At 44.7% G+C, this 26313-nt stretch overlaps 1 protein-coding gene across 6 annotated transcripts in view; it reads right to left on the minus strand.

Annotated features, from left to right (window-relative positions):
• Positions 1 to 24280, minus strand: part of KCNQ1 (potassium voltage-gated channel subfamily Q member 1) — a 498864-nt gene extending 474584 nt beyond the window's left edge. For all 6 annotated transcript variants that reach the window (XM_053280897.1, XM_053280886.1, XM_053280881.1 and 3 more), the window contains exon 1: positions 23835 to 24280. In XM_053280897.1, the coding sequence (XP_053136872.1) occupies positions 23835 to 24220 (386 nt within the window). In that variant the 5' untranslated portion in view covers positions 24221 to 24280. The remainder of the gene's footprint in view (positions 1 to 23834) is intronic.
• Between the last annotated feature and the right edge of the window lie 2033 nt (positions 24281 to 26313).

The raw sequence follows: 26313 nt of genomic DNA on the forward strand, positions 1-26313 counted from the left end.
ATAATAAATAAACCTAACCTCTTCATACTCCCCATCACTGTGCTACCTACTTCACTACCTAGTCCCTTCTTAAGGCTTTCCAAGGATGGCAGAACATGTGACTTGTTCTGCCACCCCAGAATTACTTGTTCCTGAAAAGAACTCTCACCTACACACAGACTCAGTAAACGGCCTTGGAGCATCTGGTGCTCTAAGCGGCACTGAAGCTAAGTGAGTGTAGACCTGAAGGGAGGGAGGGAGATCACAGGGACCATGTTTGGGAGGGAGGGAGGGAGGGAGGGAGGGAGGGAGATCACAGGGACCCTGTTTTGAGTTTTCCAGGGAAAAGCAGGACATAAACATTTTTTAAAAAAATCAACATAACAATAAGTGCCAAGTTCAAGGTCCCACAAATATAAACAGAATTATGTAACTAACATTTTCATTCAGTAACTTGCAACTTAAACTTTTTAGCATGCACCATGGCTGGAAATACTATACAGTGGCCGACATGTTGCACAGTGATAACTGTCTTTGCTGATCGTGCTGCAGAAGGCATCTAAAACAAAAACTTGCATTGTTGTGCAGTAGGGCTAGTATGTTGCTACTTAAAATTGTACAATCACAGTTCCGTGATGCTATGCTCATTGGAAATCATGGCCATAACATCACATAAGTGCAATGTAATTGGACATTTTTACACATTAGTGCAAAAGAACTCTTACCCTGTTCTGCAATACTGCAGGCTTTGCTTTCAGAATCGCCCATATTACATGTCAGTGGTATTTTCTTGGCATCAGTGGTTTGTAGTGACTGTGGTTAAGGCTCTAATTTTATATAGTGACATGTTCCATAATGTGCAATGGACTGTTCTTATCCACCTGGGCTGTTGGTTCCTAAGAAACTGCCAGCAGTCTTGCACTTCTGTGTATTAATGCAAATACTTAAAGTAGCATGTCTACACTCTGGGAGCACTGTGTTGATCAAAAACAATCTCTAGTAATGCTCCAGAGTGCAGGCATGCTACTTTAAGTATTTGCACTGTTGGCAGCAGTGCAGGTAGCTCAGAACCACCCAAGTTACATTGAGGAACACATTGGCCACTGTTTTCTTGGGAACCATCTAAATCAGGAGTGGGCAGTCTTCAGGCTTATGGGATATACGGGGTTTTTTTTACTAGAACCCAATGAGGCTATTCTCACACACAGCTAAAATCAGGCTAGGGAAGCCCAGCCTGATTTTAGCCGCATGTGAGAACCAATGGGTGCCACACGGCTCCCGGCAGTGGCTCGGCAGCAAATCCTGCTGGGTAGCCCACCTATTAGCCCAGGCTTTGGGTGCAAGGGTGCCCGAAAAGCAGGTTAAGTTATTGTGTGTCGGTGCAGCGTGACTCACGAGTAGCCTCCCAATGGGGAGGCTATAACAAGCCTCTTGGCATCAGGAGGCTCCCCAGAAGGCACTGCTCACTTGCACAGTGCTTTCAGGAACATCTGGGGGCCGGGAAGCGCCCAAACTCCTCCACTTGCACCGGCTCCATGATGGACCCAGTAATCGTCTGGCGGATCATCCAATCTGGTCACCCAGGGACGACTGAGCAATCGTCTGCGGGGAGAGCAGGTCAAACCCGCTCTCCACACAAACCTCCTTTAGGCTCTTCACAATGCTCGTGTGAAGAGCCTCAATATCTACCAACCGGAGCCAGGTACAAAGCAGTGGCTGTGAAAGTACAGTTAGAATTAAGGAACAGGGTGCTCCTGAGCACATGCTCAGCCCAGAAATTTTGAGCATCAGAACAAAGCTCACTGCCCTTTCATCCAAAACTCCACTCCTAGTTTCCCTCAAGTCGTCTTTATTTCAGCAGCCTGATTTATGAGAAGAAACACAAAAGCCCTATAATGTTGTTGCTGTTATTAAATCAGGACCTTGCAGATCTAGTGCAAATTTCACAGCGAGCTACTAATAGATCCCAATGTACAAATCCTAAATGATGTGAAACACAAACAGAATTTGGGGGGGGGGGTAGAATCTAGCCTCTATATAAATTGTGCTATGAATATTTTCTATTTCATATACGTCCTTAAGTGGCTATTCACCTTTTGTTATGAGAGAAGGAATTGCTTTCATCTTCTGAACACTGAGAAATTTTTGAAAGAAACAGGACAGAGACAGCACATTCTTTGTACCAAGAAGCCACAAAATTATTATACCTCAATTGGGGCCCCAGTTTGATTGAGGAACAATTTGTATAATAGCTAATCCCACTACAGGGGAAGGAAGTTTTCATAGAAGTCTAGCTCAGTTCAAAGAAATGATTTGTTTTTAACAACAAATAAAGGAGGGCTGGTACAAGAAATATATATTTTTATGCAAAAAGCCTTGACCTTCCTTAGGCATACCCTTAGATGGACTAAAATAATTAGAAATGTGCAGAACCTGACCCTTTATTCTGGTGGAGCTTTCAAAGTCAAATATCCATGGAATCTTTGCAGAGACTGTTAGCTATCTGCAGAGCTTCCAAACAACTTCATGTGTGTACAGGTGTCAGACCCCTGAACATTGTTTCATCCTCTCAGTTGCTTGTGTGTCCTGCAAAGTCCAGTAATAACTGTGCCCGAATAAAGGCTGTAGAAAGCAGCAGTGGCATTGATGACCTTTCTCCTCCACTTTGCAGCAAGCCTGGATAAGTCATCATAAAGTAGGGGTTCTCAACTTTAGATTCCCAGACATTGTTGGAGTATAACACCCATCATTCCCAGCCACAAAGGCTGAAGATTCTTGTTGTAGTCCAACAAAATCTGGGGACACAAGTTTGACAACCCCTGCCATAGAAGTTACATTGGCAGAAGTTTGAACCCCTTGTTCATTTTATCTCTAAGTGATGGGACTTCTCCATACAAGTCTGTTTTACCTCACACCTCAACAGATTTGCAGGGCAGATTAAATACTCCACAGTATATTGCTTAAATTGGGAAAACTGTTAGCAAAAGAATGCATACAGTGGCAGTGAAACTGACAGAATTTCTCCAACTCCAAGTCTGGAGAAGCTCATTCACTGCAGAGAAAAGATTGATAAGTGGGTACAATCTGAGGTGCTGCAGAGGTGTGTGCATGGGGAGGGGGCGTTGTCATCTTCACCACTGCTCTTTGCAGCCTTATACACAAATTGCCAAGCATGTCAAGACATACATCCAGATTAAAAATATGTATCATTCCACTGAACTAGGCTAGTCTTCTATGAAAACTGCCTTCCCCCTGTAGTGGGATTAACTATTATACAAATTGTGTCGCAATCAAACTGGAGGCGCATCTGAAGCATAATGATATTGTAGCTTCCTGGTATGAAGAATGAGCTTCACCTTCCCATTCCCTTTGCTTGTACATCGTTTTTTTTTTTTTTTTTTTAAGAATCTTGGCAGCACTGGCAACAATCTAGGCATATAGCTGCCAAGAATTTGGCAATTCCCAAATTCTGATTGAATTTCCAAGCCCAGTGCAGTGGAAATTCAATCAGAAAGCACTGGGCACAGAAAGGATTAATAATACTTGTCCACAACATCCCCCCCCCACTTAGGGTATCCAAAGTATGTTGGCAGATTGTTGCCGTCATAGCCAGCTCCAGGTGTCAAGGGACTGTAGAAAGATACCCTAAGTGGGGGGCCCACCCTTAGGGTCCAAGCTTCTCCTTGTTGTTATGGCCCCAGTTCTCATTCATACTTCTCCTACTAGCAATTAACTCACTTCATTGCTATTTCTGTGATGATAATTAGTGATACTGTATATATTTATAAGTTGTGTATATTTGTATTTTTGTGATAAAATAAACATTTTTAAAAATAGAGAAAATGGCTCCCTGTCTCAAAAAGGCTTATGATCTAAAGAAAAGCACAAAGGTGAGACAGCAATAGCTGGTGGACAACAGCTGCTGGGATGATCAGGGACACTTGCTCTCTCCCTGGAGGCTTTTCAGACAGCAGGCTTTACCATGGATAGATTTTGGTCATTGACCAGCAAGATAAATCAATTTTGGTCATTGACCAGCAAGATAAAAGAACAATAACAACATCCAATAGCAAAACTTGGCCACACTGCTAGAAACTGTTTCTTTAAAATTGGACAGCAGGTAATCTAAACAAAATCATCAGTGTGGCCAGGAAACTCCATTAATAACGGTGAAATAAAATTTGGACGACTATCCTGGTCAAACGTGCAATAAACAATTACATGTGCTGTAGTTTCTATAGCTCCCGAGCCACAAGGGCAGAGGCAGGGGCTTTATCGTGGGTTTTCCACAAGGTTTTACTGCGTGTTCAGGGCATAAGGGATACTCCGCAAAAAGATGGTTTGTTTGCCCTGGTCATAAATCGGGCTAGGTTCCAATTCATAGGCTAAAATCCAAATTGTGTGTGAAGTGCTCTCAGAAATATTGCACAGACTTCAAAGTAAATTTAGCTGATATTATCCACCCTCCCAAAGTAAAGTCGTTGTGCACTGCGGAGCAGGGTGGCTTGATCTGAGGCTGGGACTCATTGTCTCGGACTCTATGAATCCCACAATGCACCGCATGACATACACAGTGCATTGAGAGATTCCCCCAGGAGACGGGAACTCTAGGTGCCCGTCTCTGTGTCCGCTGGGGCTAAACATAGCTCCATCAAACACACGAGCAGTTAGCTCAGGTTAAGGGAGCGCTCACTCCCTTAACCTCAGCTAACAGCCGCAGGGGCGTAACTATAATAGGGCAAGAGGAGACAGTTGTCTGGGGGCCCACTGTCCTGGGCCCCACCCGAGGTAAGTCACATGACTGACTCCCCCAGCCACACACCCGCCCAGGCTTCCTTCAGTTGTATTCATCCTCCAAAATTGATGTGAGGTTTAAGACCTGGAGCTACCAGAATAGCATGTCTTACTCTAGTACCATTAAATGACTTGCATCGTCCACAATTTACAAAATCTTTTAAAAAATAATGTAGGATGATGTTCAGTTGTGGCATATATACACACACACACACACACACACACACACACACACACACACACACACTTCAGTGAGGGGGGGCCATTTTAAAATCTTGTCTCTGGGCCCACCCAAACCTTGCTATGCCCCTGAACAGCCGGGTTGAAAAATGGAGCTAGATGGCGCTGCTCCACTGGGATCAGGCCCAGTCCCGGTTGCTCTCCCATGCAGCCTAACCTAGACTGGGAATCCCTAGCCTGGGTTAAGCTGTGCATGAGAACAGCCTCTTCATTTAAGAGTCTGGCTTCTTAGCCAGGTTTGCTGCTGAGGCGCTGTAGGAAGCTGGTCAGCTCCCAAAGGTATCCACAGGCAGCCAAGCCTGAGCTTAGCTGCCCTAGCCCGGTCTTGGCTGCTCATAAGAACAGCTTCAAAGTTGCAAATTGCCTGGAGGGTCCCTTTATTCACCTTGCAGCCTCTTCCCAGAACTGGCAATTGTCCTGCATTCCCCCTGTCACCCATTTCCACTGGAAATGCCAAGGGCCAAGCATTTCACTATCTCTATAGCACAACCCAGAAAAGAGCTACTAATACTGGATGACGTTGAACAAACAGCAATTCTCCACTGCCTAGCAATTAAAGTTGATAAGAGGCCTGTGTTGTTTGGGAATTCTTTTCAGCTCTAGCAGTGAGCTCTGGAATTGCCAGCCACTGAAGGTTTTTATGACATTGCTTTTTTTGAATGCACAGCCTAACTAGAGCTGATAAGAGCTTATGTATGCTCGGCTGATGTTTGCCCATGACCAAGACTGTTGACAGGGGGTTCATTGTTGTGAAAGACACTAACTAATCCCCAAGGACACCCTGGAACATTCCAACACTTTTCAGAGAGGTGCTAGTTTCTCATTGAATCTCACATTGCTGTGATTCCACAAATCCCTTGATCTGCTAATATGGCTTTGTTATCTTTAAAAAAAGAAAGACATGGAGCAGAGGAAAGGGGTAGGATTTTAAAGGAATAACAGTGATAACAGAACTCATTGTTACAGGTGCTTTATAGTTAAGAGGTTTTTAAAAGGTACAAAATATTCATTATTATTATTATTATTATTATTAATAATTCAATTTCTATACCGCCCTTCCAAAAATGGCTCAGGGCGGTTTACAAAGAGAAATAAAACAAATAAGATGGCTCCCTGTCCCCAAAGGGCTCACATTCTAAAAAGAAACACAGGACACACACCAGCAACAGTCACTGGAAGTACTGTGCTGGGGGTGGATAGGGCCAGTTACTCTCCCCCTGCTAAATAAAGAGAATCACCACGGTAAAAGGTGCCTCTTTGCCCAGTTAGCAGGGGTTAGGGTTAGGACTTTCAGTGTTACACATGTTTTAAGAAGTCATGTAGCTGTTTGCTGTTTGCTTTTGATTAATTCACCTGTTAAATTTACATATATTCATGGCAAAACTTTAGTGAAAATGCCATTGTAAGGACACAATCAGATATTCTCCCTTAAGTGTAAAACAATTTACTGTTTAATTTTTTTAAAATGCTACCATATTGTTAAACAGATGGTCATTTTTCTTATATAAAATATATAAATATAAAATTTGCAAATATGGAACATTCAATATCACATCAATAAGCATACTAGAACTAAATTATTCCTTTTATTTTGTTTTCTTACAGTTCAAGGCCTATCTACATAGGAACATAGGAAGCTGCCTTCTACCAAGTCAGACCATTGGTCCATATAGTTCAGTATCCAGGCTTCAAAACAGGTACTGGTACCAATTAAAACTGTCCACTTCTAGAATGAAAGCCAAAGTAAGTTTCACCCTGAAAGGCAAACTATCATCAAAACTTTCTCAGAATATGCCTTCGTGATTACCACTTAGATAGATTTAAGACACTCTATGCAAAGGATGATGTTACCTTTCTGTCATGTTTGGCAACATGTTTGTTTTTATATTTGCCATAAATTTTTTCTCTTTGTAATTACATTAGCATACTGGGTTTTGCTTCATTTTGTTAAAATAATTTGCTTGTTTGCACTGTTATGAATTATGGTCAAACAGAAAACTAAAATTGTGTTCTGTAGGTCCCAAGATTTATCTCTCGGTTCTAATGACACATTTCTGTACATTAAGGTTGTGAAGCATTGTGTTACATTAGTCATTTTTTAATGTTTTGGCATGGGGTTGCTCTTTGATCATAACAAGAGAACAAAACTGAATTTCTTTTAAAGGATAAATCCAAGTTTGTAACCTATCAAGTTGCTCAGTTTCCAGCAGCTGCAGATAGAACCAGAGCTAGATTTGTTACATCAAATGCAGCATGTTGTTATGGAGACCTTTTACACATTTAAGTGATCTTGACCATTTAAGCTTTCCCAGAGGACATCTACTGGTGCATTTTAGAAATTTTATTTTATTTTATTTTATGTTGGGGGGGAAGGGGCGTTGGAGAAAAACTATTATGGCTAAATAATGAACTGAATCCATTCATTCCAAAATAAGCATGACCGATAGCCATAATTAATGTGGCTCTGTTATTTAAAGGTCCCATGCCTCATTGTCTAAGCATGGGAAACCTCAGCCTGGGCTGGCAGGTTGTCAAGAAACTCCTGAGAGTCAGAGGATGGGACAGGGCTGTATCCTCAGATCATGGTGGGGATATTGGCTCTGGTTATCCTTGTTTTCCTGCTGTGGAGGTAGGTTACTCCAGGATCTGGGCTATAGGGCCATTCTGTCTCTTCCCCCTGAACCGTCCTTTTCTTCCCCCAAGTGAAGGGAGCAGATCTGAAGTCATAACAGGAAGGTTGCTAGAGGAGACATCAGGCTGAGGACCAAACTAGACATGGAGGCTATTCACATGTGCATGCAAATCCCGGCTAAGGGAGCTCAGCCCGGTGTTGCATGTGCATGTGAACTGCAGGGATCAGGCCCAACCTCGGCAGCTACACGGCAGCAAACCTGCCTAAGTAGCCTCCCTTTAAAATGAGGTTAAGGGAGCAAGCACTCCCTTAAACCTCATTTATTTGCTTGTGTGGCATACTGGGGAGGGGAGGGGGATCCAATAATGCACCACACACTTGCAAAGTGCATTATTGGAGCTCCAGGGGGCAGAATGACATGTAGCGGTGCATCCTGGCACCCTGACCCTTGGAGCTGCAGGGAGCAGCCGCTGGTCGCTGGGTGGGCAATCCACCCGCCCAGGGAAGCAAGCACAATGGTCTGCAGAGAGGGCAAGTGTAACCCGTTCTCCCCGCAGACCACCCCAGAGCTCTTCTCACTGATCATGAGAAGAGCTCCATGATGTAAGAAATGAATCTCCTGACTGGTCTTTCCCCCCACTATCAGCACAAAGCAGGTCTGTTTGGATCAAGGCTGCAGCATGGGGAAAAGGAGGATTAAACCTTTTCCATGCTGCAGCCACAAACCAAATCTCTAATAAAGAAATTTGCACTGGAGAATGTAAAGATGTGTGTGGGGGGGGGGAGGGTGTTAACTCCCTCCTCCTGTACCTTTGATTTAAATCATTTGTTCAAATTGGCTGCTTTTACCAACAAAGAGAAAGGGAAAGAGAGAGATATCAGGAGATGCATTCATTCACACACATCTCAGCGTCATGTCTATTTTGGCTCAGAGACCTGGAGAGCTTCAGCCAGTCAGCATAGAAAATACTGGGATAGATGGATCAAATGGTCTGACTGAATTAGACTCTGAGGTCATTCACACAATCAAAAACTGTTCTACCCAGGTTTGGTCGCTATGTGTTCTCCCAGTTTTTGGTTGTGTGAAAGCAAAGTAGGAGGAAAACCTGGGTAGAAGTGATTGGGTGGAAGCAAGGTAGAGGAGGAAAAAAGCTGCCCAGGTTTTCCTCCTACCTTGCTTCCACACAACTAAAAATTAGGAGAACACACAGCTCCCAAACATCTCTTTAAATGCACGCTATGACCTTGGTTATTCTGCAGATAAACGAAGGTATGACATGCCTGAATCTGGGGAACATGTGGTAGGCTGGTGATCTAGAAATTGAGAAAATATCTCAATTTTTCAGTGAAACAAAATGAAAAGAGCTTCAGAGTTTACTTTTGCCAACACCAGATATAAGTGATGGCCAGTGAGGGCAGTTCAGGGGCAGTGATGAGAGGTAGCTTTAAAAGTATTTTCCAGCAATACCGGCAGTACCTAGAAACCGCTGGGAGCAGCAGCGGCTGACCCAGCATCCCATGTGGCAGCTGATCTGCCTACAGCACTCACCTGGCCTCTGTGCATGCACAGCGGATATTTGCATGGTCAGCAATACCATGCTGACCACTCAAATGACTGCCACACATGCACAGAGGCCAGATGAGTGCAGTAGGTAGGAGAGCTGCTGTACAGGATGGTATCACTGGTAATGTCTTTTATAGGTACCTCCCATTGCCCGCCCCCCACTGCAGTCCTCACTGGCTACCACTACCAGATAAACAAATTCAGTAGAGTTCTCATGTCCCCACATGAAAAGTGAAGTTATAAGAATACATGAGGGATTTTATTCCATTGATATTTGTGGAGGGAAGTCCTCTGTTCTGCATTCCCAGTGGAGAGAGAAAAATCCTTAACTCATTCAAGGAAACAAAGTAGCCCCTCTTGTGTGTGTGTGTGTGTGTGTGTGTGTGTGTGTGTGTGTGTGTGTGTGTCTAGAAACACTGTAAAAACTAATGTAGAAATGGCCACATGAATGTCATGTTACTGATTTACATATCAGAAGAGTAAGTAAAAGAAACATTTGATCAGATATAATCACATGAGCCTGACTTGGGAATAAATGTCAAAATAGGTAACATATAAAGCTGTCCTGAGCCTTGATTAAAGTTTTCTTGGTGATTTCATCTTTTACTTTTTATTTATTTGGTCACTTTTTAGCTAGGGGTAAGCCCAATGGTCTTGATCCCAAGATTGGTCATGGTTTTATCCAATTTTAGGCAGGAAGTAGAATCAGCATGTACCATGATACACTGGGGTCTGAAATACTGCATGAGCAATTCTTAAACGAGACAATGAATGTGCATCTTAAAATATATTCATCTGCACTCACTGTGAATCTGAACAACTTGACAGGCAATCCATATAAATTTTTTTAAAGGAATTGAAGGTGCTGTAACAAAGCATCCTAATGCGCAAAGTGAATTTAAAAAGGAAGAATAGATTTGTAACATTACTACATTGACGACTACTACTATGAACACTTATATACTGCTTTTCAACAAAAGTTTTCAAAGCAGTTTACATAGAAAGACAAGTTGTTCTAGTAAGAACTAATCAGCCTACTTTCCTTTCACTGTCTCTACAACTGGACTAAATTTGGTTCAAATTGAGGTTCACAAGTTAGATCTCTTGCACCTCAAATGTTCATCCATCCACCATCTTGGATCAGGGTGGATGACATTATTACAAACTATACCATTGCCCCTGTGTGTCACTCACTACAACTGTATCAAATTTGGTTCAAATGGGTTAGACAGTCCACAAGTTAGTGCACTTGCACCTCAAACGTTTACATGTCTGCCATCTTGAATTGGATTGGATGACATTGTCATAATCTATGCCATTGAGGTGTCCCTATGTGTCCCTACAGCTGCAGCAAATTTGGTTCAAATCAGTTAAGCGTTCACAAGTTAGACTACTTTCGCCTCCAGAGTTTATGCATCCGCCATATTGGACTGGGGTGGATTACATCATCATAAACTACGCCATCGAGTGTCCCTGTGTGTCACTCACTGCAGCTGTATGCAATTTGGTTTAAATCGGTTAGAGAGTCCACAAATTAGCCCGATGTGCCTTGGATGTTCATGTAGCCACCACCTTGGAGTGGATGACATCATCACACACCATGCCATTTGGGCATCCCTATGTGTCCCTACAGCTGTAGCAAATTTGGTTCAAATTGGTTAAGTGGTTCACAAGTTAGCCCACTTGCACCTCAAAAGTTTACACATCTGCCATCTTGGATCGGGGTTGATGACATCATCACAAACTACACTGTTGAGGTGTCCCTATGTGTCCCTACAACTGTACCCGATTTGGTTCACATTGGTCCAGGTGTTGCAAAATTGATAGCGGGGGACATACGGCCACACACACAGAATACCAGGTGATCTCATAAGCCTACTGGAAAGTAGGCTAATAAATAAGCTGGTTCCCAGTTCCAGAAGGGCTCACAATCTAAAAACAAACAAAACCATAGACACCAGCAAAAGCCATTGGAGGGATGCTGTGCTGGAGTTAGATAGGGTCAGTTGCTCTTCACAACCACTTTAAAAAGATGCCTCCTTGTTCAGTCAGCAGGGGTAGACTGCTTTGTTTAGTTAGCAGAGGTAGACTTTTATCAGAGAATGTTTAACATATGGTTTACAAAAGCAACAGTGAATAGAATTTCCCGATAAAACACGGCCGCATACTAACGAATGTGTGGTTGCAATGGTAGAGAGATTATAGCACTGTACGCAAGTTCCTACGGGTTTGGGTAGAGTCCGGTTAAAAGAGTTCAGTGAGAGGAATGTCCAAAAGGTCCAAGGGAGGGACAGATCCCAGACTACTGTCTGACAACCTGAAGTGTGCATGCACCAAAGGGCTGCACGAATCTCAAGGACATTATTTTTAGTGGCAGTGAGCACTTCAAGATGGAAGGAGAGACAGGTGAAAAGCCCCCCTCCCCAAAGCAAATGCCTACACTGCTTTAATCTGCAACTCAGCAGCTATGCTTCATTAGTCAGGATGTTGGCTTCTGTACACAGATACCAATAGTCACCCAACTGTGCACAGACTCAATTTCAAATTCTAGTTTTTCTTCAAAAAGACCTTCAGTGTAATAGGACTATTAATTTGCATTGCAAAGTATAGCTCTGTTGACATTTTAATTAAAAGAGCTTCTCAGTCATTCGGCAACCTGTCTCCAATGTGGAGCAGGAGGAGCTATTTTGCTCTTCCTTTGATTTGTACTTGTAAAAGGGGCAAAGGTTTATGTTTGTTTGTGGCAGCTTCACAATCCGCTGACACTTTAAACATTCTTCTCCCATTACCGCTGTTTATGTTTCCTTTAGTGATAACATAATAAACTGGACACTCTACAATTTGCTTCCTCAATTCTACTAGGAAGAAAACAGAGTGAACTGAAAGCAGCTGTCAGTGTTAACAGAGCTGAATGAACAAATGACACATTTTATCAAAGCAACCTAACTTGAAATAGGAAAACAAGTTACTGATAACAGTGAAACCGTTATGATAAAAGTCAAGATAAAAACTGAAAGCAAAAGAGCACAGAAAATAAACACAGCCTCAATTAGAGTCCAAGTTTTACAAACCAACCTAGGTGACCCTTCCTTCCTCACTGTTAAAGAGAGTGCCTAACCAAGGTAGTGAAGCTCTTCTTGAGATCAGTGAGAAGAGCTTCTCAGCAGTCTGCAGGGAGAACAGGTTTGCCCAACCCTCCCCACATACGAGCACTCACCCCTCGCTGGGCGAGTGGATCGGACACCCAGACGAGCTACAGCTCTCCTGCACCTCGACTTGCCCAGCAGCTCCGGGAGCTGGGTGCAGGGAAGCACAGCCATGTGGCACCCCCCTCCCAGAGCCCCAGTAACGCACTGCACAATTATACTGTGCATTTCTGGAATCCCCCCCTCCCTCCCCCGAGTGCGTCCACTGCAGCTGCAAACAGCCGCAGCTGACACACGATCCAGAAAATGAGGTTAATGGAGCGCTCACTCCATTAACCTCCTTTAAGGGGGTGGCTTCCTAGGTGGGCTTGCTGCCATGGAGCCACCTGGCTCGTCCTGGAGCCCGGTGGTTCTCATGAGCGAGCAAAACCAGGCAAGGCACCCTTAGCCCGCTTTTGCCCGCTCATGAGAAGAGCGTCGGTGTCTCTTTTCCCCCCAGTTTAGCCATCTTTTTCAGTAGCTTATGTATGCCAGCACCAGAATTTAACATTAAACATTTCTGCACCTAGGGATGCATTCCTATCCCTTCTGAAGTAAATAGCAAAACTCCCATTAATTTTAATGGAATAAGATTGCAGCCTTAGTTAATGCCTCAAGACAACATTTAAAATCAACACAAAGAGAAAACCCCACCTCTCAAAAAAGATTTTCTTCTTCCTACTCTTCTTCCAAGGAACTCAGGATAGCATACACGGACGCACTTCACACGACATGTGTGAAGCGCCTGAGGAGGTTCTGTGGGAAGAGCAGGCTTAGCCCACTCTCCCCTCAGACAAGCAGACGCTCATAGCTGGGAGGCTGGATCAGCCGCCCACACGACTGCCGGCTCTGTCACTTGCCAGCTCTGCAAGTTCACATCCAGCAGAGTTGTTAAGGGTGGTGAGAGGGCTAGTGAGTGCCACTTCTCCCTCAAATCAGAATTTGGAACCATCTATTACCCGCTGTGATGTGTTTAATGGTTTTTTGTGTGGATAAAATCTCTCGTATTCGGGCCGACTTGGATTTAGACCCCACAATTACTGCAGTGTCTGAATCAGAGGTGTCCAGTGACTCCTCTTCTGTGGTTAGGCTGCATCAGTTTCAGTTTGTGACCCGTGAGGATGTGGACAAGCTGCTTGGAGCGATGTGGCCTACCACCTGTTCTCTTGACCCTTGCCCGACATGGCTAATACTATCTGGCAGTGAGGTTGTTGTAGAAGGCCTGGTAGAGATTATAAATGCGTCTCTGAGGGAAGGTAGGATGCCTCCTTGTCTTAAGGAGGCAATTATTAGCCTGCTTCTGAAGAAGCCTACCCTGGATCCCTCGGACTTGAACAACTACAGGCCTGTCTCCAATCTTCCGTGGCTGGGCAAGGTAATTGAGAGGGTGATGGCCTCCCAACTCCAGGCAGTCTTGGATGAAACTGATTATCTAGACCCATTTCAGACCAGCTTTTGGATGGGCTATTGGGTGGAGACTGCCTTGGTCAGCCTGATGGATGATCTCCAATTGGGAATGGACAGAGGAAGTGTGACTCTGTTGGTCCTTTTGGATCTCTCAGCGGCTTTCGATACTATCAACCATAGTATCCTTCTGGAGTGTTTGAGGGGACTGGGGGTGGGAGGCACTGCTTTGCAGTGGTTCCACTCTTACCTCTCAGGCAGATTCCAGATGGTGTACCTCAGGGACTGTTGTTCTTCAAAAACTGGACTTCGGCATGGTGTCCCTCTAGGCTCCATGTTGTCTCCGATGTTGTTTAACATCTACATGAAACTGCTGGGAGAGATCATCAGGAGATTTGGTGCAGGGTGTTATCAGTATGCTGATGACACCCAAATCTTTTTCTCCATGTCAACATCATCAAGGGAGTGCATAACCTCCCTAAATGCCTGCCTGGAGGCAGAGATGGGCTGGATGAGAGGTAACAGGCTGAGGTTGAATCCAGATAAGACAGAGGTACTTATTGTGCGGGGTTGGAACTCAGGAGATGATTTTGTTCTGCCAGTTCTGGATGGGGTCACACTTCCCCAGAAGGAACAGGTACACAGTCTGGGGGTGCTTTTGGACACAAAACTATCCCTGGTGTCGCAGGTTGAAGCAGTGGCTAGAGGTGCCTTTTATCAGTTTTGGCTGATATGCCAGCTGCGTCTGTTTCTTGAGATAAATGATTTCAGAACAGTAGTACATATGCTGGTTACCTCCAGACTTGGTTACTGCAATGCGCTCTATGTGGGGCTGCCTTTGTACGTAGTCTGGAAACTGCAGTTAGTCCAGAATGCAGCAGCCAGGTTGGTCTCTGGGTAATCTTGGAGAGACCATATCATTCCTACATTGAAAGATCTACCCTGGCTGCCGATAAGTTTCCGGGCACAGTACAAGGTTTTTGTTAAAACCTATAAAGCCCTAAACAGCTTAGGCCCTGGGTATTTAAGAGAACGTCTTCTTTGTTATGAACCACACCACCCATTGAGATAATCTGGAGAGGTCCATCTGCATTTGCCACCGGCTGGTCTAGTGGCTACTCAGGGACAGGCCTTCTCCATTGCTTCCCTGAGGCTTTGGAACACACTTTCTGCAGAAATAAGAGCCTCCACATCTCTTACAACTTTTAAAAAGGCAGTCAAGACACATTTGTTCACCCAGGCTTTTAATTAGATATTATTTTAATTGTGTTTTAATAGTTTTAAAATTTTATATTTTAATTGTTGAAATGTTTTAATCTTTTTATTGGTTGTTTTTATTATTTTGTTGTAAATTGCCCAGAGAACTTGTGTTTTGGACAGTATAAAAATGTGTTAAACAAACAAACAAACAAAATAAGATTACAATATATGACCATCGATGAACAGGAGTTTTCTTAATTTTATTTAATCCTTTTCAAAGTGGTAGAAAGCTTAATAGCATGTGCAAGGGCAGTGATTAAGGCTCTTCACATGACCATTTTCAGCAGGGCTGGGGAAGGCTGGAAGGAACGCAGGACACAACCTACCTCCCACACACAATCCTCGCCGTTCCGAGATAACTCGTGCTGCGCACCCAACACAAACAGTGCATGAGCAATGCTAGAGTGGTGAGTGGGAGCAGGGAAGCAGGATGCATCCTCCTGCATCCCACAATGCACTGTGTGAGGAGCACAGTGCATTGAGGGAGTTCTCCGCTGCCGGGCACCCCTTCCGCCTGGCTCTATGGAAGTTTGGGCTGCCAGCAGCCCAAGCTTCCACACAACTGGGCATTGAGGTCGGAGGGTGCGCGCATACCCCTCTACTTCTCTTTTACTTCACTTTTACACACTCTTCTATTTCACTTCCTGGCGGAGGAGATATGTTCCAATCCCAGCGATTCTCATGACCAGCCCTAAGCAGGCTAGCACTGACCTACCCAGGTAGGGCTGGTTGAGAGAACGATCTCACTGTCTTCCTTTCGAGCATACTGAACTGGCAGAACCACTACATATTCTGATGCCCCAGAATATATGCAGAACACAATATTTAAAATTGTGCACATTCCTACTAGTAGTACTACATATGCTTTGGGGTTTTTTTTTAATTCTACAAGATATTTCTGTCTCTCTAAACTCTTGCATAGGCCAGTCAAAGTTCATTAAGGGATATGATGTTTTCTTACATTGTATAGAGACCCTTTAGTAGCGCAGCACATGAAAAGCTAATTTAAAAACAAAAAGATACAGCCTCTGGGATATGAAAGCCACAACAAAATACCATTGCAAACAGAAGCAATTATAACAAAGAAAATGCTTTCTATTTCTCCAATGGAGTCAGTACACACATCTATGTTTGTTCCTATATAAATGAACGGAACGCGCATGTGTATACATACACACACCTGTAAAGATCAGCAAACTCTACTCAAATTGTACTGCATGAGCTGCAAAGGACTGCCATCTGAGGGAAAAGTTAATGGTGCTGCTGAAGTTCAGAATGTCTGATGAGGAGGAGGATAAAGAGGAAGAAGAGGAGGAGGAGGACAGAAAAGAGTACAAAGAATACAACAAATAACATACAAAGTTAAAAAAAAGAGTATCAGGAAAAAACTGCTGGTGTTCACAAGTGAAGAGTTCAGAGTGCAAACTTCCCAGTTCAAAACCTTTGAGCTAATTATGAGGCATGCCCAAACATTTCCAAATTCAGCTCCTGATCCGCTTGGCCTCAGCCACAGCCCCAGCCATCTTCATTTTCCTTTTCTGCTGAAATGATCCTGGCAGTGACAGTGGCAATCAGTATTGCTGCTGCTGTGGCCTTCATGAGGCACTAGAACACTGCAGCAGCTGACCCCTGGGGAAATGTAGTTTCTCAGGAATCCCCCTGGCACCTGAAAGGCTGCAGCACTCTAGAACTTAATCAAAGCTCCAGCAGCAATCTAAGAGACTTCTGCAGCATTCCAGAGCAGGGGTGGGCAACTTTGGCTCTCCAGCTGTTGCTGAACCACAATTCCCATCACCCCCAGCTGCAGTTTATTGTGGCTGAGGATGATGGGAGTTGTAATTCAGCAACCGCTGCAGAGTCATGGTCGCCTAACCCTGTTCTAGAGCAAGGATTCCCAAACCTGGGTCCCTAGATGTTGCTGGACTACAACTCCCCTAATCCCCAGCTGAACTTAGAATTTATTGTGGCAAACTTCCTCTGGTTTAAATACATTGCCCAGGATCCAAATGATTTTGTGCATACATCAGGGAGCATTTCTGATAGGCAGCAGCCCCTCGTGCTTCATGAGGCACTGTTCCAAAGATCCCCCTTTGGGGGCATGGAAGGGGGGAAGCTGAAAAGCCCCAACACAGACACTGTCTGCAGTATCTTGGATCCCAGACATTATTTAACTTGGGATTAAACAATGAGGTTCATGTAATTCCAAAGTTTATATACTCACTTTGAACACTTGTTGGACCAAAAAAAAGGTAACTGTCTCATTTGTTCTATTAAATCCAGCAGAATTGTTCCTTCCATAATCCAAGCACATCTTTTGTCATATTTAATACTGATAATTAGTATTTCCCCAGCTATTGTAAGCACTCTTTATGCAATTCAAAGGAATTATTAGCATATCACGGTGCCACCAAAGCCATGAGACTGTTCAGAAACAGGTGCTTTGAAAGCTGCAGCTACTGCTTAATTTTACACAAGGGGTTCTTCATAAATGTAATCCATATAACTAGACTGACCCTGATTCTGATGGCAAAGAAACAAGAGCGCCATCTTGGCCCCTTAAAATCCTAAGTAAGCCATTTGGAATTACACCAAATCATGCAAATAATCCCCTATTATGTAGAAGAATGATTTAATGATACACTGGCATCAACCTTGCAATCAGCCACTGAATCATTTTTGACCTAATTAGACAGACACATTCAACGTACTCCCACTTGATCTTACTTCCTGAATGCAATGTATGCAAATAGGGGAAGGGTTATTGTAAGCCTCCTTTTTTAGCATCTCCATTACAACACATTAATTTTTCATGCATACATTTGTAAGCTGCTACTTAACAACAGAACCTTTCCACTGCTGTATTGGTACAGCACCATGCAGATGTTTCTCCATGTCAAATGACATTATATCGGCATTGTATTCTATTCAGTATCCCACACAGTGAAGCTAAGCAGAACTAGCAGCTTCTGGGGTGTTACCTCTCCTTTACAAGATAAATATGTGGTCCTGTGGACAGAGTTCTGAACAGGCATCAGGCTGGATCTAAAACACAGCTCAGCCCAAGATTCACTGGGTTGTCAGTGCAGTAAAGTACTGCCTCATAGCCTTAGTTCTCCATCTGTGACGTTCCTCACAGGGTTGTAATGAGGATGATTATTAAATACTGCTGCTCACCTGCAGTCTTACCGCAAAGTATGAAACTAAACAAACAGAGAAGTGGAATAATAAAGCATGGGTAAGCTAGAACTGCTACATCTCATATCAGTTTGAATTACTTATTAAAGGGCTGCTCCTGCATCACTTAAGAACATAAGCCCTGCTGGATCAGGCCCAAGGCCCATCTAGTCCAGCATCCTGTTTCGCACAGTGGCCCACCATCACTTGAAGGGCTGGTGGCTAGCAAAAGGGGTTTGCACAGAGGCATGAGCTGATGCCTTAAAAGCCAGGTTGATATACAAGAATCTGGCATTTTAAATCACCATGATGTCAGATGTGAGCACAAGCACCTTGACTTCAGTGGGACTATTCCCCTATCCTATACACAATGGATGCCATCTAAGTCCATCCAAAATCAGTGGGAGTTTTGTTACTGACTTACATGGAGAGCAGACTCAGAACCAGTACCTGGATGTACATGATCCACCCTAATTATTTCAGCACTGTCAGTTTCCATACAATGAGTACACCTCAGAGGAATGTAAGAGTGCATGAGTTTTACTGAAACTAAAGGTAAAGTGTGCCATCAAGTCGATTTCGACTCCTGACGCCCACAGAGCCATGTGGTTGTCTTTGGTAGAATACAGGAGGAGTTTACCATTGCCTCCTCCTGCACAGTATGAGACGATGCCTTTCAGCATCTTCCTGTAGCGCTGCTGCCCGATATAGGTGTCTCCCATAGTCTGGGAAACAAACCAGCAGGGATTCAAACCGGCAACCTTCTGCTTGTTAGTCAAGCATTTCCCTGCTGCACCACTAGTGGAAGCTAAATCACATATAAGTTTCTCAGGGTGCTGCTTAGTCCAGGAGAGTGAATCATGAGAATGATCAGGAGTGTGAACTAGAGGCACTTCAAATGGGTCTCAGAATTGCGTACGTGTGTGGACTTAATTTTTTTTAGTGTTTTCTTACAAAACACTAAAGTTTTGTTTTTTGATACAATATGACAGGCCTGAAATAAATAATCAGCACCTTTGCATGTTTGAATGCTTTATGCGCACTATCTCAGCAATCCTTAAATCAATCCTGTAAGGCAGACTAATCTTATTGGACCCATATTGCTGATGGGGAACTGAGGCTGAGAGAACAGTGGCTTATGGCCACCTACTGAGTCCATTGCTCACATGTGATATATAAACTTCCCAACACACCCTTAGGCCAAGCCACATGTGATGTAGCATATCTATGATAAAATCTTCCAATGTATTTGTACTATCTGAAAACAAGTGCAAAGGGCTCCGAATTAGCTTAGAACAGTGGCCCTGGATGAGGTTTAAGCCTTTCTTTGGGCTGTTTCCATGATCTAAATTGCTTCTCCCAGCTGTGATTCGCATCAGAGAGAAACAAAATACAAGGTCAGTATCTGGACCTATATATTCCCCCCCCCCATGCATTTAATTGCAGCTGAGGTACAGAATTAGAGGAGGGAAATGGTGCGGGGGGGCATTGTTAGACATCTCCTTCCACAGTTCCATTGGTCTGATCAATTTAGAGCCATCAGTGCCTAAGGTAAAGTAAAAAAAACAACATTTAGGAGATCACAGATCCCCTGCAAAATATGTTGCTTGGCCCTTAGCTTAACTACTGTACTATACTAGTTCTCATAAAATTGTTTTTAAAGGAAGCAGTTATTTAGGACTGCAGACTTAACAGCAGCCTTAAGGTATCTGTCACATTTATTCGGAAGTACATTTAATGCAAATAAACGAGACATCTATGAAAACATGTTTAGGGCTCCACATGCTCTTAGGATATTAATCTCTTTGAACTACTGTTAGCCTATTATCAATTTAAAATTTATTTTAACTGGTCAGTCACACACCATAAATTCAAGCACAATTTTAGCAGCAGTGTTTACCATGCCCTACAAACCTGGCAGGGTACACACACTGCTACAGGGAAACAAAAGCCATATTGTTTACACACAGATGCAAAACAAGTAGTCTACTACTACCACCCCCACCACCCCTGCTTTATAATCTGATCCTCCTGTTAGTAGGTTTTCAGTCATGTGACTTTTAAAAGCTGAAGGAAAATGTGTCCTTTAGTCAGGGAGGAATTGCACACAGTGAAGTGTCAAGAACACTTTTGCTGTGCCATAAAGGGTTTGAGGGCTGAGATTATACTAATGCAGTGCATCTAGCTACTGAAGGCTGCCTAGACCAATCCTGGCCCTGCACTAATCACACAGGTATGCAAGAGAAGAGACCAGGAAAGTCCATCACAACAGTGATGTAATCCATATGGTGGATATCAAAAAACTTTACGCAAAGCAGTACTTTTGACTTTCCTGGTTCTGCTCCCAAAACATTCAGCTGCATAATGAGGCAATGGGGTTATATCCAGAGTTGCATGAATGGAAGTTCACAGAATCGCAGAATTTTAGAGTGGAGGGGATTTAGAGATCTTCTAGTCCAGCCACCTACTCCGTGCAAGGAAACTGCTACAGCATCCCAGACAGGTGGCCAACCCAGCCTCTGCTTGGAGATCTCTTGAAAAAGAGAGCTGCTGCTGCTGCCGCCACCATTGCATACCTCTGACTACATGACTTCAATATTTATTAATCCTAGCAAATAATCAAGCCAGAGAACCGTTAAATTAATAGGAAGCACAGCTTTGGTTAAAAATTCATTTTTTAAATATGGATTGCATCAAGAATTCTTCATGTCCAGAGGCGTAACTATAGGGGGGCAGGGGGGGCACGTGCCCCGGGCGCCACCTTTTCTGGTCACGTGGGGGGGGCGCCGCCATGACCAATTTTTTAAAAAAGTTTTTTAATTTTTTGTTAATACAAATGTTTCCTGCTCAGTGCAGCAGCGCTGCAGCAGTCAAGGGAGCGCGTCGGTGCCCCCTTCCCCACGAGCGGTCCCTTCCGCGCCACCTGCGGGGCCCCCCATTGCTTTGCTGGCGCCTGGCAGCCAGTCAGTGGCCTGGCTTGGCGGCGGCGGTGGGCGCTTGTGAGGAAAAACCTAAGTATAATGTAGTATGTTTGGGGGGCGGTGGGGGGGGGGGGCGCGGGGGGGCGCCATTTCAGTGCTTGCCCCGGGCGCCGTTTTCCCTAGTTACGCCTCTGTTCATGTCAGTTACTAAAAGAAACAACATTCAACCAAGAATGGTGTTTGGGAAGAGGACCCTTTCTCTCCCCCTTACCAGGCCAGATTCAGATAACCTACAATCAACCATATAAAACATCAGACACCCGCTTACTTAAGTGTCCCCATAGTTTCAACAAAACTTGCTTCCAAGTAACTGTGCATGTACACCCCAATCCTCAGAACATATATAATCAATTTTAGTGGGACCTATGCATCCCAATACTGAAATAAGAGCATCTCCTTCTCTGTTTGTTTTCAGGAAGAACCTCAAGACTCTCCTGTTTTTGCAAGCTTTTAATTAGAATTAATTTTAAAAATTTTAAAACCTGGTTTTAATATCTATTTTATTCTGTTTTCAGGTCATGATACTTTTAAATATTTTCAATTTTGTACACTGCCTAGAGATGTACATATCAGGCAGTATAAAAATATGATAAATTAAATAAAAAATAAATGTGCTTAGGTTCCTGATCTTAAATAGCCATACACATACAATTTGTTCTGAAGCTGATTGATTATCATAATGTTTCACCTTCTTCTGCCTCTGTAGTCAGACCTGTCTCAACTGCATTGATGTTAAGAACAGTTTCTAATCCATTGTTTTAAAACTGATGCCCCACCTTAATTCCAAGGCAACTTACTCAATAATAAAATCAAAATACAATAAAAACACGCAACACAACAAAAACTTACAATATAAAACACCACATATAAGAAAGCTAAAACTACATTAAAACAAGTTCCTAAAGATTATTATTAACCAAAACCTGCATGTTTTTGTTAAAACAAGTATGCCTTAAACATGCGCCAAAATGTCAGCAGTAAGAGGAAAAGTCAGTTACATTGAGACTGGGAATTCCACAGGAGGGGGGCCACCACAAAGAAAGTCCTATCTTGCATGGACACCAGATGGATCCCTGATAACCTTGGCACACACAGGAGGCCCTCCCTGCAAGTGGGCAGAGGAAAAGAGTGCTTTTTCCATCCAGGTTGCACACAAATATCCCCCTGCAATTTTCCACACATATTTGCCTTACCACATATTCATTTTGAACCTCATGGGGAAGGCAGTGGCAGACAGCATATGTACTGGACAGCAGCAGCCAGCTTGCAGGCAGGGGAAAGGAATAAGCACTTCTCTGCTCCAAATCCCCTTCCCAACACTGTTTTTCCTTGGGAAAAGCAACCATCAGGTCTTTGTTACACATGTTCACATACAAAATGTAGTTAGGCTCTAGCTCTGAATAATGATAACAGGTGCTGACAGATGGTTGGTTTGAAGCACTCTCTCAAGAACAACAATTTATGGGCTCTGGTACTGTAGCCAGCATACGAAGTTCTCAGCACACAATGCCTTGCTTTGCTAAACACATGAATGAATGGAACACAGAGAGAGAAGTTGGAGCACCTTTCAGTAAGCAGAAGCCCAGAATGTATTTGCATGCAGTGTTTCAGCCTAGTGAAGCTAGCTCACTGTGCTCTACCTCCTCCTCACCACAACAGGTGCACCTTCAGAAGAGACATGTCTGGTAACATACCTACAGGTGTCATCTTCTAAAACTCCTTCTTGGTGGCAATGATGAGTATTAACTACTAGCAATTATCCATTTGTCCATGCACCCATGTACCAGGGGAAGAACATCTGACATACCCAAAACAAAACAAAAAACCCAATGGAGTTCTATCTGGCAAAAGTATATATGAAACTAGTTGGTACACTTTTGCACACGTGCGTGCACATACACAGCACGGTCATGTACTTATCTTACGTGCAAGGGTGTCGCAAAGTTGGAGTGGGCCCTGGGCCAAAATGTGAAGGAGGGTCCCTGCTACCCACTGATCCCCGCTTTGAGGAAGGGAGCGAAGAGTAAGCTGTTGCTCAGCAGATGGGCTCCCTCACCTTCCTCAAGGGCCCAGTATGCCCCCCCCCTTCTTCAATTATAGTGGCATCCCTGCTCGTTTGAAAGTTATTTTAAAGGCACTTGAGTACATAGGACACGAACCACTTAATTCAGGCAAGTGAGAAGGAGGCACAGCAATAGCCTTATTCCTACACAAGTCGCTAGCTAGTCCAACCGGTGGGTGAAGGCAGGGCGCAATCCTAAACCTACTTCACTAGGGAGGGGGCGGAGGCTGGGTCCCAGTCAGCTCCCTGGGCCATGCCTAGGCTGGGGCTGTCAGCGCGCGAGGCGGCACACACACGTCGTCCTGTGCGAGCCCGGGATCCTTCAGCGCCACCGAGCCTAAATAAGTCTGGAGCGAGCGCTGCCCTCTCTCGCGCCTTTTCTGGGCTGCCTGCCTGTCCGAGGTGAGCTCGTGGCCTTCCTTTCCCCTTCCCCGGTTGACCCCAATGGCTGCGACGCTGTCAGGGGACAGAAGAAGCCGACCTCAGAGGTCGGCAGGAAGACGGTAGCTGCCGACTGCCGCAGCAGCCGGCCGCAACTCGAGAGTAAAGTTCGACTCACACAGTGAAGTGATAGACGAAGCACTTCCAGCCGGTGGGTCTCTCCAAGAAGTTGTAGACCCTGCCTTGGATGTTGCTGCGGCTTAGCAGGGGTCTGCGGACGCTATAGATGGAGACGCGCGGGTCCAGGGTGACGGCAGGGCGCGGGTAGTCGGCATTCACCATCACCGCCGTCGCCGCCGCCGCCTTCGCCTCGCCGCAGCGGGACGGAGGTGCGCCGCCCCCCGGGGGTCCTTCTGGCGGGGAGAGCGAGAAAGGCGCGTAATGCGCGTTGGGGGCGTTCTCCGCTAGCTCCAAAGCAGAAGGCTTCATGCTGCCTCGCCTGCCCCCGATGGACAGGCGCCTCAGGCTCCAGTGCTTCTTCTCCGCCTTGGGAGAGGACGACATCGTCCCGCGAAGAACAGCCGAAGGAAAAGAAACCTGAGGCGGGCCGAGGGACGGAGCAAGGGGCGGGGGGCGCTGGAGGCTGGAGACGCAGCCAGGCGCGACTGGAGAGGATCAAACACACTCGCTCGCTCAAGTCCTGAGAGTTCTTCTTAGCCCTGCCCACTCGGGGGAGGGCTCCTCGCGGAAGGTCCCAGCTCTCCACCTCGGTGCCAGCCGCCACCCAAGGAGCCCGGCCAGTGCTACGAAGTGAACTTCCCAACGTGCTCAGGACCGGCTTTAGGGGCTCTGGCGCCCGGGTGCAACATTCTGTTGAGTGCCCCCCCCCCTCCAGGGGTTAGCCCAGCCTTCCTTCCAACCCAGCAAATTAGAAATGCCACACGCACGATACGATATACGTGTTGTATTATACAATTTACAGAACACACTTAATGCGTGTTGGAAGCTTCAGGCTTCTTTGGTCTCGCAACAGTTGTGTTGGGCTGCATAGAACCACCTTCACAAATTCTTACTCCCCTCCATCTCATCATTGAAACTTACACAAGATCACACACAGGCTTTTTTCTTTGTGCCAATTAGTCTCAATTTTAGTCCCCTGCTAACTGGGCAAAGAGGCACCTTTTACCGTGGTGATTCTCTCTATTTAGCAGGGGGAGAGTAACTGGCCCTATCCACCCCCAGCACAGTACTTCCAGTGACTGTTGCTGATGTGTGTCTTATGTTTCTTTTTAGAATGTGAGCCCTTTGGGGACAGGGAGCCATCTTATTTGTTATTTCTTTGTAAACCGCCCTGAGCCATTTTTGGAAGGGTGGTATAGAAATTGAATTAATAATTATTAATAATATTAATAATAATAATAATTTTGTGCATACATTCATGATTAAGCAGGCAAAACACTCAAGTAGTCCTTGCTCCTTATTTCCACCCTTTAAAAATAGTCCCTACCTATGCCTGTAAATTCGACTCAGTTAACTCATAATAATCATATAGAAAATTAAATTGAACATTATACTGCATTAAGGAATTAAAACGTACTGCATTTTTGCCCTGGATTCTACAGGTACTGCATGTTTTGCATTCAATACACTGCCATCCCCAAAGGCCTTCACATTTCATGTTAACTCCAGAAAAATTTAAAACATAATGAACGTCCTACAAAAAGGCAATATTTATAGATGAGGTTTATTTCATGCTCCAGAAAACCAGAAGCTCTCTGACATGTCATAGGAGAGCAGCATCAGTGCTGACTATTCTCAGAGTTCACTTTTCTGCCCTCTCAGTGACATTAGGAGCAGTGTTCCCTCTAACAGGGATTCCCAGATGTTGTCCACTACAACTCCCAGCATTCTCAGCTGCAATTGCATTTGGCTGGGGATTCTGGGAGCTGTAGTCAACAACATCTGGGAATCCCTGTTAGATGGGAACACTGGGGGTGGCTATATATTTATAGGTTGTTAATTATTAGGCCACTGGAAGAGTGCTGTGCTGGGACTGGATAGGGACAGTTGCTCTCCCTTTGTTTAAGACCACTTAAAAAGTATCCACCACTTTAAGGGGTGCCTCTTTGCTGCTCAGGTTCACAGTTAGCAGCTTTAAACTAGAAGTGTGCAAGTTTTCCACCTCAGGGGGTGGAACCCTGTTCCACCTTAAGGATGAATGCAGAGAGAGGAGCTCTGATAAATTCTGCTCCTCCTCCTCAAAGTTATGGAGTCTCCTCTCCTACACATGGGGTGTTGTGTGTCTTAAGCTTGCCAATCTAGAGGCAATGCAGGGGGGTGGGAGAAGAAGGAGGAGGGATTCCTTCAGTCCAGAAGCAAACTTTGCAGGGCTGGCCTGGCACAGCTTTCCAGACTGGGGGGGGGGAGCTGTTCCTTTCAACAAGCCACAAGGGAGGGGCTGTCCGTGACCCTCAGCCCCAATTAAGAAAACAAGGAGAGGGTTATCTGAGCAGATCCCCTTACTGGTCTGCAAACACAAAGGAATGATAGCTTGGGTTTCCTGCATTCATCTCAGCAGACTGTAAGGTGGTTTCTAGATCAATCCTTGCGGGTTTTAACTCTTTGCCTTCCAGCTTCCACTTAGCACCCTCACTGAG

This window comes from Hemicordylus capensis, chromosome 1 (assembly GCF_027244095.1).
Source record: "Hemicordylus capensis ecotype Gifberg chromosome 1, rHemCap1.1.pri, whole genome shotgun sequence".
Lineage (NCBI taxonomy): Eukaryota > Metazoa > Chordata > Lepidosauria > Squamata > Cordylidae > Hemicordylus > Hemicordylus capensis.